General features: G+C 32.9%; 1 protein-coding gene and 1 long non-coding RNA gene across 5 annotated transcripts in view; both read left to right on the top strand.

Annotated features, from left to right (window-relative positions):
* The window catches only part of LOC149579656 (Chaperone DnaJ-domain superfamily protein), a 65,854-nt gene extending 56,803 nt beyond the window's left edge, over positions 1–9,051 (top strand). For 3 of the 4 annotated variants that reach the window (XM_089786405.1, XM_089786416.1, XM_089786424.1), the window contains 2 exons: positions 7,198–7,269; positions 8,222–8,698. In XM_089786405.1, the coding sequence (XP_089642531.1) occupies positions 7,198–7,269; positions 8,222–8,515 (366 nt within the window). In that variant the 3' untranslated portion in view covers positions 8,516–8,698. Of the gene's footprint in view, positions 1–7,197; positions 7,270–8,221 lie in introns of all 4 variants that reach the window. The other variant, XM_089786429.1, reaches the window with a different exon arrangement.
* A 1,331-nt stretch (positions 9,052–10,382) lies between these two features.
* Positions 10,383–12,292, top strand: LOC149579655 (uncharacterized). Its single transcript, XR_016352615.1, has 2 exons — positions 10,383–11,918; positions 12,053–12,292. It is a non-coding gene; the product is annotated as an uncharacterized LOC149579655 (long non-coding RNA).
* Positions 12,293–20,289: the final 7,997 nt, after the last annotated feature.

Genomic DNA, 20,289 nt, shown 5'->3' with positions numbered 1-20,289 from the left:
CTCCCTAAAACTTTTTACAATTCTTCTTTCTCTGGAATCCTTGTAGGCATTTTGTTAGTATGGAGTCTTCAATTGCCTCTTTCACACTCTGGAAGTGAGGACAATGGCGTTTAGAGGGTCTGTAAAATAGGAGAGGTGGAGTAGGATCCTAAATTTGGTAGATGATGTGTCTAGGTTTGCTATCGCCTAGGCTATTGGGGAGAAAACCTTAATTATGACTATACCTGGTGAACAAACAACTCCGTCATAGGCTCATTTATAGGTTGCTTGGCTAGGGCTAATATTGAGAAAGAGGAAATAGTTAGGTTATGCTATAACATCTTTGATCTTATCTGGCTAGTAGGTCTGGAAAACACAATTCTTAGCATGGATGAGAAGTTGTGCATCCCGCTCCCTGAGGTCGATATGGCATACGAACCAGGGGAGCTCCAGCATGTTAATGTTGCTAGGAGACTGTTAATGTATATTAGGGACAATATAAAGTTCTTCAATGCATGGCCAAAAATGAAGGCCTATATCAATTTCTTGCTGAGATGGAGAGGAGTTCGTGAAGACCCCAACAAGGATTGGCTAGTTAATTTTCTACAAGCATTTGAAGCCTACGTGGAGCCGGACATCAATTTTGAGGATCTTGGTAGGCTGGATTTCATATTGCCCAATTTCATTAAATCCAATAGAGAACTCACGACGTATGTGTTCCCACCGGGCTCAAGAGTCGATGATGTGGACAAAGCCAAAGACATCGTGATGGTCTGTTGGAAGGAGGAAGCTCGGCGTTAAACATGTATTTTGGTGGTTTAGGTTTTTTGGCTTGCTCTGTATTTGTTTGTCCTTCCCAAGCATAGGTTTAGTTTTTATAATGCATGGTGGTTGTATTGCTGCATAGTATTAGCATTGGCTCTAGGAGTGACCCTTTTGGTGTTTCTTTTGGTTCCTTACTTGGCTGTAGCTTCTGGATGTTGTATGGTTCCTATAATGTAAATTTGAAAACATATTAATAATATGATAAGTTTAGCGTTTGAATCATGGAGATCATGGTTTCACTATCACAATCACTCTGGTATCTAGCATACACCTCTTTATTAGCTGGTAAATTCAGCGTTGTTTAAATATGAAATTTAATTTGTTGCACTTTTCTAATAAGTAGTATGGCAGAGGATAGAACTTGGTAAGCCTTTTACTGGTATTAGTTTTGCAAGCATTCCCTGTTATTATGATGTTTTCACGATTCCCTCAATGTAATCTAATTTTGGAAATGAGTATTCATGAATATGATTAGGGATCATGCACGATTTCCTCATCACACGTAAGAGCATAGGTTATTGCAGATTTCTCAATCATTGGTTTCACATGGACCTTGGAATAAGTAATCAATATAGAAGCATTTAAATTACTAAAAAATTAGTCTGGAAAGCAGATATTAAATTAACTTGATCTCAAATAACATAGTAATAATGTTTTTAAATGTTATTAGTCCAAGGACTCTAGCTAAAACTAGATAGTGCTCTTAGAGATGGCTTAGGTTTACATTACTATCGACTTGTTATTAAAATTGTATAGTAATACGGATTAGTTTCTCTCATTTCCTACCAGAAATTTTAACTAACCCAAATACTAGTTTGAAATGTATGTGTGCAGAGAAATTGCTCATTAGCAGAGATTAATGTGTGATGGGCATTGATCCTCTTATTAATAATATCAAATCAGGATGTTCTAATAAATGCTTACGCATTTTCACACGAATTGAAATATATATTTTGAATTTAAAATTGGGGAATGCCCCTTTCAAAACTGTATTTTGTATAGGACTTAGGTCCCGGGCTAGATTAGAGGTTTTCTTACTCCGTTCTTTCCTACTAGTGCCCGTTTTAACAGAGAACTCTGTAATTCCTTATTATTAATAATATAAATACAAGGCTTTTGCCGTTTATTGATAAAATTTAAAAAAAAAATAAAAATAAATAATATAGTACCTAAGTTACCTATTTAGATGCAGAAGTAGAAGTAGATGCGGGATTTCTTTGTTTTGTTTTGTGGGGGAGGGGTATGGTTGCGTTTGGAAACGTTTACAGATATATGCAAAGAATTTAAGAAACTTATAAATACAAGAGCTTAGTGTTAGAAATATAAAAACATACATCATTTGATAGTATCATATGATACTTCACCATTGATCAAGATTCAAGATATTTCATTTGTCAATTAAATAGTTCAAGCTTCAAATTAAATCTTCATAGGCACAAATATTCATGTTCTAGACTTGATGTCCAAACTACAAAATCAAAAACATAGTTCATGATTCAGTGTTCACTAATCAGAATCATAAGGTTCTCAAAATAATTTGGATCCTCCTCATCTCCAACTGCTGCAAGGTCTACATCATTTGAACCAAGAATGGTTCCACTTGCGCTAGATGCACCACGTGTCATGGACCTTTCATCACCATCATCCATCATCGTAGTAAGATTATGAAGTATTGCATCCAAGTTAGCACACTTAGGGAGTACATCCCAAAGTTTGGCTGCCCCATCCATGAATTCATCATCCTTACGTGACAAAAGACGCAAGTTGGTATGAATGTAGACCAAGTCCTCAACTTTCTTTGACCCCAACCGCTTGTGCTTCACTAAATGGATATAGAAGTATGTATTCCAATTCCTTTCAGCAACAGAAGAACTTGTAACCTGCATTGTGTTCACAAAATTAATTTTTGAAAATTAAACATACAAATGAGAAGTAAATGACATGACAGATGTTGAACACTAGATTTTTCATTGTAGAATACAAGTTATAATCTAAAAACAAAAATCAAAACTTACTTGTGAGAAGATTTTAATTGCGAGAGGTTGTAGATCCTTGTATGGCTGATCATACATGTACCACCATGTGATTGCTCCCATTTTATTTTGGCCCTTAATTGCAAATGGAGTAAGGTTTGCTCCGGAAGCAAATTAGCCAAACTCTAGCCTCACCTTTTCATGCATCTCATCATCTTGGAAGATTCTTGCAAAAGATCTGGAGCACCTATTAGCAACCTCTTCATCAGCATATGGTGCAATTCTATCTAGCATAGAAAGTATCGCCTCCCTATAATACCTCAGAGATAAAGCATATGCAAGGAGGTGCAATGGGGTAGTCATCTTCTCCCAACAACGAATAATTATTGCTTCCACTTTATTGCAGAAGGCTGGACACTTTGTAGGGTCACTCTCATATGCTTGTATAGAATGTTTTACCTTCTCAACCATGGTGTCCATGCCATCATACACACCTCCCAAGCAAGTTGTATCTGTATCGACAAAGAGAAGCATAGTTATGATGGGCTTGATGAAATCCAATACATATTGCACACGACTCATCAATGTTCATCCAAGATCATACCCCTAATCTTTAGGGCTCTTTTTGTATTTGAAGCCTTCCATGCACCCCATTGAGTACAATTGACCAATTGGGTCAAAGCAGCCTTCACCTTGAGAAGTCGTCTCATAACAATAGTATGAGATGCAAAACGAGTCTCAACAACCCAAGCAAGTTAACAGTATGTTAGTTGACAATAACATTATAAATATTACCTAAATTACAAATCCATGAAATTTAATAACTTCAAAAAATTAATTTACCTTCAGCAACTCCAATTGTGAGTATGTTCTAAAAATGGATTGTGACATGTGGTTAGTCACAAACATTTGGATGTCCTCTCCCTTTCCGTATATTTGCTTCACCCGATCTATTTGAGTGCCAGTTTGTTTCATAATCAAGTTGAGGGAGTGTACAGTGCATGGTGTCCAAAAAATATGGCCATACCGACCCTTAACCAAAGCACCAACTCCCCTAAATTTTTTGGCATTGTCTATAACAACTTGGACCACGTCCTCACTACCCACCATATCTATGGCCTCGATGAGAATATTAGAGATGAATTGTGAATCCTTCACCTCCCCTTGACAATCAATTGCAATCACATAAATTAATGGCCTGTTTCTTGTATCTTTCCAACCATCAGACACAATTGTCACACTTGAAGTTTTCCAAGAATTTCTTATGGGTTGAAGTGCTTTCTCTATAGAATCTCTCTCTTTTTGCAAGAGTGTGGTACGCACCTTTTCATAACTAGGACTTGTGTAATCATCTAGTTCTTCTTTGATATATCTTACCTTAGTTATCGAGTTCGGACCTTGGAGCTTGGGTTTGGATCCGGATTCGCCTAGGTTTGGGTTCGTGCTTGGGTTTGGATCCGGGTCCCTAATTAGGACTGTGGGCCATAAAAGTTTTTCAAATTACATTAAAATATAATTTTTCTAATATTTTCAATGTATGATTTTCTTTACAATATTAATTTTGATTAATGAGCGAGTATTTAATGTTTATCTTTGACATTTGGCATTGATCAATGATCAAGTAACATTGATATACTCATACTATGAAATGACTTCGTAAGTTAGTTTTACAAGTATGCATGTTTCTCTTTTTTTTTCATACATATATATATACTCACAAACCCACCCACGAACCCAAATGAGGATTTCTTTTTTTCGCCCGAACCCTGAATCCAAATCGGCAACTTAGTCTCTTACCATTTCCTTCCAATATGGTGATCTTACTAGGTTGAAAGGAAGGCCATTAGCATAGGGGCAACGTGTAATGACTTCATTAGCATGGTCTCTTGCCTCCATTTTAAATGTAGAGTGCAATGGGCCTCTGTTTCGAGCTGCTGCAAAATTTTCTACTTCATCCCCCTCTCCTGGTACAGATACTTGCATGAATGGATGTTTGGAAGATACAATTGGTTCCATTTCAGCGGGAGGTTGCATTTTGTTCTTTTTTCAGGGAGGAGGTTGATAATAACTCTTTTTTGAACTCTTAACCAAATGATCAACAACCTCGTGTTCTTTTACAAATGAAGCTATCCGTGCATCAGACAACCCCTTCCCATTTGCACCTTTGCACATTTCAAAACCTTTACCAGTAGGGCCCATGAAATGAAGTTTTACCCAAGAATAAGAGCTATTGAAAGGCTTTCCTTTGTTACTTTGACAATAATTACAACTTCAAATATAAGAGCCACCACTTGCAACCTTTGTTATTCTTGTTGTATGTCTCCATAGAGGAGACCCTTAATCTATTTTGAAATTATCCTCTCCTTGCCCTACCACTGAAATCTGACCTTGTCCTCCCACTGAACTTTGACTACCGGTGGCAGCCATTCTTGCACAATACAATGTAGTTTCTTTCTATAATAAGAAGTTAAATAAATTTAAATCAATAAAAAAATTATGAATATCAAGCATACAACTAAAAAAAATTGATACAAAACCCATTCAAATAGATATGTAAACTTGTTTCTCAATTTCTTAAAAAAAAAAAACTGAATAAAACTTGAAACATTTCTTCACAAACTTGAAAAAATTCATTAAAATATTTAAAAAACTCATTGAAACACTCAAGAATGGGATAAAATGCTTACCTCTTAGTGTTTTAATGAACTTGTGGTAGCCAACTCTCTCCCTACGATCATTCCTCTTTGAATATTAATCAAGGTGCCTTCAAAATGCCAAAATGGAAGCCACATGAGAAGAGCGAACCCAGCTGCAAACAAAATGATGGTTGAATGTTTGAAAGGCCTCGATTGGGGCTGTTTTAGGGTTTGGCAAAAACAAATATGATATTATAAGCCTAAATCCAAAAAGGCATTTTTTTTGTTTTCTATTTTGACATCTACGGAGGCATCTGGATGCTGTCTGGATGCCATCAAAATGGCATCCGCAGGGCATCGCCTCGCCTCTGCGTGCCCATCCGCCTCTGCTGCAGCCTCCATGCTCTCCTGTTACGAATCGGTATCCCAGTATAGTACTAATAATGTTAATATTAATATTAAAAAATTCACCTTTTTTTTAATGTTAGACAAACTTTTTAACAGGACCTGTGACTCTGGCACAACATGCATTCCCATTGGAGCTATGAACTGTTAAGTTTACTAATGGTGAACATCATCCTCATTTAACAAGGTTGAGACTGAAACTCGCTAGCACATTGGATCAGCACAGGTGCAAACTTGTGATCACAATGGCCCAGTAGGGGTTTTAAACTTGGTGGGCACAATGCCAGCATCACTTAACAAATACACTAAGTGGTGAGTGCCCACCCAAAAGCACTGAATTCACTTATATGAAATCATATTTTTTTAAAATATAAGTAGTAAATGAAAAAATCTAACACAATATTATAACAAAATTGAAGAAATTGTAGGAAATTAAAACATTGTAATATTAATGTGTAAAAATTTAATTGAAATACTATTGATATATAAATAATAATATATTAAATAACAACTATATTATAAATACTTTAAATAATAATTTTTAATATTGAATCTTAAGCCAAAAAGAATGACAAATCGAAGCTGAATATAAAGATAATCTATTTTACTTAAAAAAGATAAAAACAAAATTTAAAATCATATGTTAATTTGAATTAAGTTTTCCACGAGTGACTGAAGGGAGGAGCTGCAAAAAATGGAGTCGCGAGGGAGAAGTGCACAGATTTTTGAACTTTTTGGAGAGTTAAGTATGTTTGAATAGCAGTGAAATTTAGATGTAGGGTTTCTGCAACGAATTTTGAAGTTCAGTGGCGAGCTGATCTGAGTCTACATTATGTTGACCAAAGAAACCAACATAGGTGATACAGCTAGCTAAAGGAAGACTCCCTTTTAAAATAAAAACTAAACCCTTTTTGAACATATTTATCAGAAAACTGCAGATTCACAAATATGTTCCCTACTGTCCTGCCGTCCTCCTCCCTGAAACACCTTGGAACATAGCTAAAAAGTAGAGGGGTTTAATGTAGCCTTTCATGTTATTATTTTTGAAAGATAGAGTAATCCATATTTTTATGGAGTTGGATTGTCCTTCGTTGTCTACGTGGATCACTTTATATTCATCTGGACTCAGCTTAGGCTGCCTGGTTATATTTGCCTTGGGCCTGCTTGCGTCTCTTAATTGATACAAGACTTTGTTCTGTCTGGGCTGTGTGCTGTGTTTTTGCAGTCTTAATAAACTGTTGAAGATATTACCTAGAAATAAAGTCTAATTTCTTGGATCACTGTGCATCTCTCATATAAACCTGAATTACTAATAAAATAGCATGTTTTTAATTATCAAGTACAGGCAGTAACAGTTGTTTTTTAAAAAAATGTTTCAGGTGGATGTACCACATGCATATGCCTGTGTAGAAGGTAAAATATATGATGCAACTGAGTGGCTCGTGTGTCAGGTAATATTTTCTCTTGATATTAATGCTTTTATGATTTTGATAAATGGTCTTATGATATCAATGTTATGCAGAATGAGGCCTCCTCATAACTCTATTTAATGTGATTTAAGATGATCTTGAGTTGTACTGTGTTAGTGAGATGTTTTTCTGAGAAATTCCATGATGTCTTATGAGCAATTTTGCGAACTAGTTACCATTTAGCATTGTGGTCCAAATGATCTGAGATGTAATGATTTGCTTTCAAATATCATTTGGGAACACAAACAACTCATTTAAGTGCCAGTCCAGCGGAATCCAAATATCTTTCTTAATTTTATTGCTTATGTTTGTTCCTTTCTCAATGCATGATGCAGATGGACTATAAATCTTCATGACTCTCTCCTGATTTGTATTTTAATTACTTGTCTACTTTGCAATGCTTATCTTATCTGTAAAATGTAAGATTTTAAGTGTTTAGTGTTGGATGCACTTGTCTGGTTTCTTATCCAAAAAGAATTATTTTTATGATATTGTTCATCTAAACTAATCCTTTGCTTGTGCTCTATGATTTGTTATACTAATAATAATTTTTGGGTTAGCCTGAAGTTTGTTTAGACTTTTGCAGATATGTTATTTAATTGTTGTCTAATTCAAGCACATTAAAGATTACTGAGTAACAAATGTCAGAGAGCATTGACGTCTTATAGTTCTATCATCACTATCAATTGTCGGTTGAGCACTTGTGTCCTTTTTCATTGTCTGGAATTTTGGCAGTATTTGTTTGAATCAGTGCATCACAATAGGATTGTGTGGCATAATCGTTATATGAACAAGAATCCCTTTTCTGAAATATGTATTTGTAAAGTGTCACTTAAGTTGCTGAAAATTCTTGGTCGTAGACAGATGTAGATGATGATTTGCTTTTGTCTCCTCGTATATTCCAGATTGAATTTTGTTGGTACTTTGGTGACAGGGTATGAAGTGCCCACCAAACACACATAAACCCACTTTTCACGTCAATACTACAATCTCTGGGAAAAATACTGGCCGAGGAGGGGGTTCAGCTTATAAGGCTGGTACCAGTGCGGGAATACCTACAAACCTAGAAGAAAATATGACAGAAGAAGAGTTTTTTGAGTGGCTACAAAATGCTGTGGCCTCTGGGATGTTTGACAATGGTAGTGGAGTGCCAGAAAATACAAGCACAAAAACTGGGAATTATGCCAAAAATAACAAGAAGAAAAGAAAGGGCAAGAAACAATGGTAAATATGCTCAACAAAATTCTTAACCATGCAAGTCATGTCAGTTAATTGATAAATGTAGTCTGTAAATAAGTATGACCATTCTTGTAGATCAATGGCTACATGGTGTCTGGAGTATTATTAGAGGTTGTAACATAAAAGTGAATGTGGATTAAGCAAAAGCAAAGCTTTGCTATTCTGTTTTCAAGAGCATGGCTTGGAGGAAGGTTGCTGCAATCGTTCAATCATGGGATCTTCCATGATGCCTGGGCTAAGAGGTTGGAATACATGTCATATATGCACTAGATGATTTCCTTATACAATTACATGGGCTGATCAATCAAGTGTTTTTGCATTGAGTTGAAGTCATAGTTTGAAGGAATTTATTTGATTTCCATTATATGTATTAGTTACTTTTTATGCACATGGGCCTATTTAACAAAGGGCATATCTAATGACCTAGGCATAGTTTTTCTTAGACCAGTCTTTTCACTCTGGAGATATGTTTTGTTTATACAAGAAACTGTAATGTAGATAGCCATCAAGCTCTTTGGATGCAAACTTGTTCGCTTTAAAATGGTTCTACACGTATTGTTATCATTCATTGTGTTTGTTCAATAGAGGAAATTCATACCATGACGTGTGAATTTGTTTTATACCTTCAGCAGCGGCTATGATGTTGCTTAGCTTGCACATGCCATTGCAAGCATGGTCATGTGTTGGATTGTTGAAGAGACCTTTATTGTTTCCGTCCACATGATTCAATACTTCATTTTTGTCAGGGAACTATCATTCCTTAAAAAGTATTGTGGACCTATATTTTTTCACGTGCGGCAAAGGTCTTTATGTTTACTGAAAGAATGGTGTAGGTAGAAGTTTTTAAAATCCTAATATGTAGATGGAACTATAGCATTTTTATACTGTTTACATGATGGTAGGCATCTTGCCACTTAATTGTGTTTTTGTTGTACACGACCAGCTTTGATAACGATACTATTTGATTAAGACACAAGAATGACACACAGTTGTCATTGCGCAACATGGAGTGATTTGAATGCACTCAAATAATTTTTGGATGATTTTATCCTGTTGTCATATTTGGGGAAGAGGAGTGTATGACATTAAAAACATCCCTAAGAGTTCCACTTATGTGAGAATACAAACCGGCATAATTTAATTGATGAAAAATGTCTTGTATGAATGCTCTACAGAAAACAAGACTATTTTTACAAGGGAGTCTCATGCTAAAGCGTGTTGTGTGCCGGTGACCAAAAACTGGTCTGTAATATAAAGTTGTATCTACAATGGAAACTAAATCTTTTAAGAAATGTCAGTTGCGTCATCCTATGAACGTATTTCGTTGGAAAAATGATTTCTGTTAATTTATGATTGAGCAATGATTGGTCATCATCATAAAAATTCGTTTAAATATTTTACAAATTTCTCTTTCCAGCTTTAGCTCTTCAGTGGTGATACGGTTGAATGGGAGGATAAAGGATTTTCTTGGAGAAACTGTTATCAAACGTATTATGACCACTCTATGAAAGTGCTTATGATGGTTCACTTTTGTATCCGTTGCTCCTCTCAAAAGCACTGATCTCCATAGAAAGCACAAATTAAACATCCGTGATAGTTGAATCCAAAAATGTATTAGTGATCGCGAAAACAAAAGAAAAAAGTCAAGAGTCATAAGTAAATTTCTCTTCAAAAAGGATTCTTTTTAAAATTTTATATATATTTTTGCATGCCGTCTTCTCAAATTTCAAATGCTTACTCCTTGGAGCTTTTGATTATTATTTTGACTTGATTGTATCTTAATTATCATCTTCTTTTGGCCAACCTTTATACTTGGGGTTTCCCTTAACATCCAAGTCTACACAAGAGGCGAACAGCGCTACTTAAGTCTGCTTGAGTTGTCTTGCTGTCCCATAGGCTATTTTTGGCCTCGTGGACGTTAAAATTTTATCTATCTATCTATCATGGATTTTTTCTTCATCAGACCAACAAATGAGTCTTATCAGTCTTAATCTCTTAATCTCTATGCTGCTATCTCTAATGGAATCAAATAAATGAATTCAAAATTCAGGTAAAGAATTCAAGTAACAAGATGTATATATCTTATTCTTCCAACTTAACATGCACAAAAGCTATCCAACTGAAGGATATCCAATGAATTTAAATACCTTATAACTGAATCATCTTTTATTTAATTTGTTTTTATTTTTTTGAATCACAATTCATTGGCTAATTTTTTTAGTCTGGTTATTTAACATCCACAAAAGCTAGTGTATTGAAGGATATCCAATGAATTTAAATAACTGAATCATCTTTTATTTAACATTAATTAATTTTTGAGATACAATTTATTGGTAAAATTTTTCGTTTGATAAATATAACCTATTATTTTTCATATCTTTATGCAATGGTGTTCTTGCCTTATCTTTATCAAGAGCTCTTTGGAATCTCTTTTATTGAAATCTTACATCTTCAGTTTCCTCATCTTATAGTTGGTGCCATTGGATTTATCAATATCTAAAAAAGAGGTAGAAGCCAAAGTTGCAATTCTTTACAAATCTATAAAATCCACACAAAGTAAAAGCTTTTATTGTAACTTTTTAAAAACACTTCCTAAAAAGACACCAACCTTTATACGCAACAATTTTCTGAGACATTTCAAGTATCCATCAAGCATTCAAGGATCCTTTATAAGCATTTACTCTTCAAGATCTAGCACTTTGTTGGTTATCAACAGTGGAGATTTACATTGTGGTATTCATCTTTTTCTTCATTAATGCACGATTACATCCATGGTTCAATGATGTGGTTTTGGTAGATCCATTGTATTTGTTGAGATTTCCTACATCCTTCATAGCAAATTCAACATCTATAATATGCAAGCATTGTAGAATCCTTATTGACAAGGGTTTCATCAAGCAAAGTAAATATTTACATTTGTCTTGCTTTCGATTTTAAGTCCTGGGGCTAGCTTTGTTTTAGATATTCTAATTCGAAAATAAGACAACCTCATCCACTTGCTTTTTTTTTTTCGCACCCAAAAACTAGTATAAAAGGAAACCTATGCACCTTATTTTCACTTGACAAGACATTCATTACACATGTGATGACACTCAAACTAGCAAATTTCCTAAGACATTTCAAGTATCCATCAAGCATTCAAGATTCAATGATTGTTTTTTAAGCATTTACTCTTCATGATCTAGTGCTTTGTTGGCCATCAACAGTGGAGATCTACATTGTGGTATTCATCTTATTCTTCATTAATGAACATTTACATCCGTGGTTCTATGATATGGTTTTGGTAGATCCATTGCATTTGTGGAGATTTTCTACATCCTTCACTGCAAATTCAACATCTATAACATACAAGAATTGCAAAATCCTTATTGACAAGGGTTTCATCAAGCAAGGTAAATATTTACATTTATCTTCCTTCCTTCCATGCTTTACATTATATTTCATTTCAAAGGCTGATTTCTCAATCTAGGGTTGGACCAAGGCAAGCCCTTCCCCAACAAAGAAAACTAATTTTTCTTGTGTGCAGGACTAGGATATTTGAATAGTGATTACAAATCCAATAATTACTTGCGGAGACTTTTCCAGAAAAGTTGGGTTGTCTTTGCTACGTGTCCCGAGAACATGTCGATCTTCTCGTAAAGTGTCCAAACACTTTCCCACCAAGTTGACTTGTTTGTAGAGATTTTAGAAAAATAGGGTTTTCTGGGTTTTATGTCGTGATTGCATATTTGCAAATAGAAATTCAGTCACAATTTTAGATCTGCAATTTTCAGAGCAAAAAGACACATTCTCTTGCATTTTTTAAGGTAAGTGAATCATTTATTTTATATTTTAGCATATACCTATTTCCAAGATTTAATTGGGTTGATTGCATACATTTGGCTCCTAGATCTATTTTACTCTTGTCATTAAATCAATTGGTTCATTCTCATTTACATTGTACAACTTAAGTTAATTAACATTGCATGAAAGAGGACTTACATGCATACTTCCTTTATACAATTTGGTTTTAGAATTGACATGTCTTCATCTATTTGGGTTATGCTAATCTAACTTGGGTTATATTTAGAGTTGTCTTTGGAAGCCCATCTTTCTCTTGTATTTGAATGCTTAGAAAGTGGAAACCTAATTTGATATACATCTCATCGAGCACTTCCATTTAACCCCCTAAATACTAATTAAGGTGGTAGTCATTGAATAATTGAAGAGCACATCTTCAATTTTTATCTTGGAAAATAAAATGTTATATAAATGTGGATTATAATAAGCTACCAATAATAAATTTGTGGGTTTTTAGTTATGAGGCACTTGCTTAGGTGTCTAAGATAAATTAGTTTGAAAGGATGACGTGTGTATTTGTATTGGCAATGAAACTTTAACATAAGAAACAATATATTATCATGATTTTGTAGCCATTCCCACCTTTAAACTTTAACTTCCAATCACAAACTTAGCACAAATTTCACCTTTAGGATATTCTAACTAGGGGATATATTACAATTTATTATAAGTCAATTACTAAAAAAATGTTGATATAATTTAAAAAGTAGAATAGGTACTTAATACATTAATAAACCATTCTCATAACTAACTAGGAATATTTAAGCCACTTTGGGATAGCTTAAAAATAATAATCTAGAAGACATTGTATAGAAATAGGAGAATCAAGAAGATGCAATAAGAAATGAAGTAATGGAAGTGGTCAACAAGCAAAGTGAGGAAATAAAAAATAAGTGTGCTACACTAATGTTGTAGGGACAACTAAGAAACATGCAAATTATACAATCAAGTAAAACTCATCATAATAATTCTCACACAACTTTGACAAAAACAATGAAAAACAAGAGACACAATGTGTCAAAGTTCCTACCAATAATTAGAAAAGAAGGAAAATAGAGATTTATAGATAGAAAGGAAGGATAGAAAGAGAGAGCTACACAAGAGAATGATATGTTATTATAAGCACAAGTAAAGGTAGAATGATACAGAGAGTTGAAGGGAAGTTTAAAAATATTAATAATTATATTATTTTAAGAAATATATAAATAACAATAAAAATTATATTAGATGAATTAACTACTCATTTCTACCAATTCAATTATAAGTTGAAATATTTAAAAAAAATAAAATAAATTGTTGATTACCTAATTGAAACTAGAAAAACATCTAGTAAGTTTGAGGGGTAGTATTAGTTTTACAATTTGTAAAATGGTATAAAAAAATTAGAGCAAGATTGTAAAATAGTAGCTAGTAAAACATAGTGTAAACTTAAAGAAATATCATTTCAATATTGGCAAAAATAAATATCAATGTAAAACTAATAAATATATTTAAAATAAGAAATATAAAACATTTAACTCTATATTAGAACTTGGTAAGAAAAATAAATTGTGATAATTAGTATTGACTAGACATTCATTTTTGTCCAAAGTGGTGTGAGGTGGAAGAAAAAAAATTTACTTTTTTGAAAATCTAATCAACTTGTCACAAATGCGGAAAAGATAAAGTTGTAATTAATTCATTTATTAATGCACGATAGAGTTTGAAAATATTTGTATTTTTGTTGAAGAAAATTGAATTTTCTCCCTACCAAAAATAGTATGGTCCAATAGAATGAATGAAAAATGTGATTTAAAAAATAATGAAAAATTAGAAAAAGGTATAAATATTTGAAATTTCTTTTAATCTTTTAAATTCTATTAGTTGATTGGTTAATTAAATTAAAAGATTGAATTGAATGAAAGCAATAGTATCCTGCCGACAGGAACTAATAAATATAGGACAATTTGTGAAAATGTAGAATCAACAATGAAAAATATTAGGATGGGATCAAGAGAGCCTACATTGAGACCTTCCATAATTAGCATCGATGGGTTTAAGACTTTAGGAAAAAATTGAGAACTCAAATAAAGCAACAAAGGGAGGTAGTCAATCTTTGCCTTTCTCATCTAACAATCTTGTTAATAGAGGCAAATAATATCATAATGCAATACAAAATATCATTTCGTGGAAAAACATATTCACTTAGCTTTGAGGAATTTGTAAGCAAATCTTTCCAAATTATGAACTATAGTCTTCAATGGTTTTGCGCTATAAACATTTCAAAACTCAACAAGGCACAATCAAGATGTCTCGTAGTCAAGGCATTATTTCAAAGGAGGGATAATGTTAGCTAGATACAATAGAGAAGAATTGATGCAACACGAGGGCATTGCTTCATTTTCAAAGCTAATATGCAAAGAGATGCTCTTTTCTTATACAAAACGAGTAGAGAGAGAAAATATTGGGGCGTTGGGTGAGGGGCACAAAGAAGATAAAATGATATACACTTGAGAATTTAGACAAGAAAAGAGAATATAATTATAAAATCAATATAAAGATATAGAAAGAATAATATATAATAAACATGTTCTAGAATATATATATCTTGAAAATTTAGACAAGAAAAGAGAATATAATTATAAAATCAATATAAAGAAATAGAAAGAATAATATATAATAAACATGTTCTAGAATATATATATATATATATATTAGTGTATTTTATGGTTCTTATTAAATTTATTTCATCATGTGTACATTTTTTAATTCTTCTAACCTACCACATTCATTCTAGTCCTCTTCTTATCTTTTACATTAAGGCATTAATACAACATTTTAAGTACTGAGGTGTACAATATTAGATATGCTTCCCTCACTATCTAGGATCACTTGATCAAATTTATAGGTAAAATCCAATTGCATACATGTATATATCTATATCTACATGTGTATGTGGGAGGGAGAGGGAGCGAGAGAGAGAGAGAGAGAGAGAGAGAGAGAGAGAGAGAGAGAGAGAGAGAGAGAGAGAGAGAGAGCACTACTACATTTGGGGTCAAATTGCAACAACAAGATGTCGCAATTGAGACGACCACTTGTCGTACAAGCGATACATACATGAATTGGCTCTCGTTAGACAAATGTTAGACTTTTGCCACTTCTGTCGCAATAAAGACTCCGTCACACGTGCGGCGTTTATGTGACAACTATGTTGTGGGTCCAATGACTAGCCGTTGAACTTGTTCATCGCAATAGAGACAAATTTGTGGTAGCGATGATGTGGAACCAACAACTAGCTATTGAAATTGTGACGACAATGTAATAGAAAAAAATGGAATGTGTGACATTGGAGAGAGTGCTTTCCCAACAAATTTATTTGTCAAATTCAACTTTGGTTATGAACATTATCAGGAGACTACAATGCTCTTACCCGTATAACTGGTTTTCCTTTTATTTTTATCTTTTGGGAGAGACCAGATGATTCTTGTTTGATAGTCAAAAGAATCATCTGGTCTCTTCCAAAAGATAAAAATAATAGGAAAATCAATTATAGGGGTAAGAGATTTGCAGGTTTGTGGTAATATTCATAACCAAAGTTAAATTTTAGAAATAGATTTGTTAGAAATGCACTCTCTCCAATGTTACACATTCAATATTTTTTTTCTATTACGATTGCAAAATTTAAAGTTATTAGATTGATCCTACTAGCTGGGAGTAGTTGATTGTTTGTTTTATCGTACCTAATCTGATGACGGTTCTACAAGAATTTTTAATCAACCCAACTAATCAACAACTAGATCCATGAATAGCAACGACAATGGCATAAAATATGTGACTGAAGTCCCTAAGAAAAGAGATTCAAATAATGAACCATTTGGGAGGGTGCCCAAAAAAAAGGAGAAAAGGAGAAGATATGATCATGAACACGTTAATGAAAATAAAAACTATGGACATACTAGAATGAATTAAGAGAAATATAATAGAAAGTCTACAAAAGGTTTTGATCAGAAGAATGAGTTTTATGGAGGCACCGAACACAATGATATTATATATGATGCAGAGGGAAAATACAAGAACATAGGTATGGAAATAGTTTTCTAATGGTAGAACTGGTAAGCATCATACCTTTGTAAAAAGTCAAGATGATACAGAGCCTAGAAGGGTTGAGATAATGGGAGAAAGAAGAGTTGGGGTAGAGATGCTGAGGGTGATAGGTAAAAAGCACAAGGAAGATAATAATAAATATGATTGTTAACTCAACAATTATAAAAGATAATACTTGAGAATGTCTGCACAAGCATGCAAGCTCCTTTAGATATTATTTTGTACAATATTTTGGTATATTTTCATGAGCCTGCAAGATTTGTTTTTTGCTATATTTCAAAATAGATTTCTATTTGTAAATTGGCCAAACAATATTTTTGGGCTCATCATTTTGAAAATAATTAAAAGTTTCTTTGATTAATATCAACAATGTACTTCACTTGAAACTTCATTTTTACCTTAAATGAATCATGTGACGTTAAATTTTGTTTGAAAAGTGTATGGGCCACTCATTTTTTGGTGGTACTATTTCTTAAGTTATTCAAAATTAACTTCTTGTTGTTTCATGGTGGATTAGAATGTATCTAAAAGGAAATAGTGAATTTGTCATGGTTTCATGTCAAACTACTTGTTACTTGTTACATATAATGTCTTAAAATAGTTAAGTGCTACCTAACTATTGCCAAGGCATCTACACACTGGAGGCATACTCTACCTACCAGACTACCTACATACCTGTATCCATGGGATCAAGATCCTTGAACTACTCACTCTAATGAATATGTAGTTCTGGTTTCTAATTGTTTTGATGTAGCTATATTCCTATAACCACTAGTGAGCTTTACTCACCTAATACTGCTCTTCGCCATCATACACCCACTTGAGAGAATCAAATGGTTTTCTATAATTACAATACTATAATACCTTGGTGCAACCTTTGTGTTGTAGTTTACAGTTAATGTAAGGTTAACCTATATACATCCTAACTCACTCCTTATATAGTTATGTTTAAAATCTTGTGACAATAATTAATGTGACAAAAGCTTGTTTAAAAGCACATATTTCTTTTATTAAATGTAAGGTTGATTACTTGAACATCCATACATGTATAAGCATGGTAAGTTACCTGGAATGTCATGAGTTCTACCTTTAAAGTACCTAGAATGTCCTCATCGCCTCTTACTACTCTTAGGGGAAGTCTATCTTCATTTCTCAAAAGCAATTCATTACATGGGTACATCTAGGAATGTCCTCATTGCTTCCTGCATAAAATGAATCCAATATTACAAAATGCCCCCTAAGAAATAACAGTTTAAGTGAAATAAACACATGAAAAATGAGAGAGAAAAAGAAGAATCTACTTACCAGCAAGCATTGCCATTGCATTGTGGCCATGCTACCTATTGAGTGAGCTTTATTATTATTTTATTGTATCAAAATCTCTCTGTTTATATACATACATACATACATACATATACACATATATAGATATATACATATACACATGTATATATATGTATGTACATACATACATACATACATGCATGCATGCATATACAAAGATCACAAGAGCATGACAATGAGATGCATAGATCACAAGGGAAAGGCGACAAAATCCTAGATCTCCACTAATCTCCACCAACGTTCAAAGCTCTCCACCCTCATTCAAAGCTCTCTACCCTCTTTCACGTGTAGCTCTCCACAATCAATCAAAACAAATGGGGAATGATTAATGTCATGTTTTCTTTTCTTTTTTTTGTTTATAATCCATAATCCACAATCCACAAGATCTCTTTGTACATACATACATACATACATACATACATACATACATACATACATATAGACATACATACATATACATATACATATATATGTCTATACATACAAACATACATATACATACATACATACATACATACATATATACATACATACATATACATACATACATATATACATACATACATATACATAAATACATATATACATACACACATGAAAACAACAATGCACTTTCTAAGAGTTTACAATTGTTCAACAAAATTAATGTTTTACAAGAAAATGTTGTTGAAACAATACAAAAATTGCTTGACATGAGAGGTCCACAAGTGAGGGTGTTGACCAATATTAAAAACTTGAATGCTGAAATTGATTTTGATAAGGATATTATGGGAGCCACTAGATAGAATCCAAGAAAGTGTTGCGGTAGGTACTATGACATTGGAAACACCCATTAAATTGATCTAGTTGCCAATTAACTAGGTTGATTACTTCATTATTATATGATCCAATGGTAATGTTAGTTATTATTTTGACATACATGAAAAAATTATTATTATTCATTATTATATATACATACATATATGAAAACAACAATGAACTTTCTAAGAGTTTACAATTGTTCAACAAAATTAATGTTTTACAAGAAAATGGACCTGAAGAATTGTTAGCTTAGAAGCAAGAAAGTGTTTTTGAAATAGTACATAAATTTCTTGACATGAGAGGCCGCAAGTGAGGGTGTTGACCAATTTGAAAACTTGAATGTTGAAATGAAAGCTATTGATGATCAAACATCTATGCCAGAGTTGCAACACAATGTGAAGTTGATTTTAGATAAGGTAGAGGTAGATACTCAGAAATTTGATAATCAAAATTCAAGGCACGAGAGCGAAGGAGAAGGAGTGGCTTTAGAAAGAGAGTACATGGCAAAAATAACAACTAGACAACATTGAGGATATTATGGGAGCCTAGTGATTATGGCATTTACAGGGAAGCAAAACTTCCTTCTTTAACTCCTTACACTCAATTGTTCACTGAAGTTATTCTTCTAGTAGTGATAATAATTTCTACAAATTCCTGGGAGCATTCAAAGACGAACCATCTCAAACCAGTTTGACCTTGATTTTGGTGCCCCAACCAACAACATGTACCTCTTAATGATTTGAATTTTCTACATGGTAAGGGGTAATGTGCATGGTTCATCTTATTCAACGATCATACACAAATGAAATTGAATCTTATTATTTTGCGAGTTTGAAGTTTTGAGGAATATAAGTGATTTGACATTGTGTTTTAGTGGGGACATTTATTCAGAAGGATTAGTTCTTCACCTTTCACAAAAATGAAAAGTGTGAAGTGTAGAAAAATTTCTAATTCAATCCAAAATCAAGGAGATTATTTATCTAATGTTGTTCTTCTACTTGGTGATAAATTAAAAGCTTTTTCAATAACTTAGCAGGGAGCTCATCAAACTATGTGCATTATAATGATAAACAATATTTTCTTCGTCAAAGAGAAAGAAAACAAATTTCTTGAATACATGGTTCTACCAAAAGAAAAACAAAAAAAATAGCCAACATCGCTTTAGATTAGTGTACACAAATAGTGCATCTATAGTAAAAGATTGAATACAATTTTAAATCTAAAATTAATCTTACTAAAAAAGCTTAGTGAAAGCCCTCCTCTTTTTAATCGTAAATCATCTTTTCTGTTGATGTTACGAGACTGTAATTTTGCTACGCATTTATATCACTTAAATTCAATTATATAGTTTACATTTTAGAAATTAAAAAATCTCTGATTATTTGTACTAAAAACATAAAGGATCTCAAAAATAAATTTGTGTTTGTAATATATTTTTGCCTTATTAAAATTCTATATCCTAAATTATTTTTGTTACACTGAAAAGTTTAATGCAACTTTGTATATTTGCGATTTCTTTCTATTGTTTTTGCTTATTTCTTCATTAAAAAAAATAGTTTATTAATATTTTATTTTATTAATAGAAAACATTATTTTTTCTAATTGGAAAATAATCTTCAGGTTTACAAATCTTAAAATTCTATTTCCTAAATTATTTGTAGGCCCTAGATTGAGATGCATTGCGATACACATCAG

The sequence above is a fragment of the Cupressus sempervirens genome, chromosome 1, assembly GCF_028749045.1.
Source record: "Cupressus sempervirens isolate cs-2001-9-10 chromosome 1, ASM2874904v1, whole genome shotgun sequence".
Lineage (NCBI taxonomy): Eukaryota > Viridiplantae > Streptophyta > Pinopsida > Cupressales > Cupressaceae > Cupressus > Cupressus sempervirens.
This window is presented reverse-complemented; position numbering and strand designations above follow the sequence as displayed.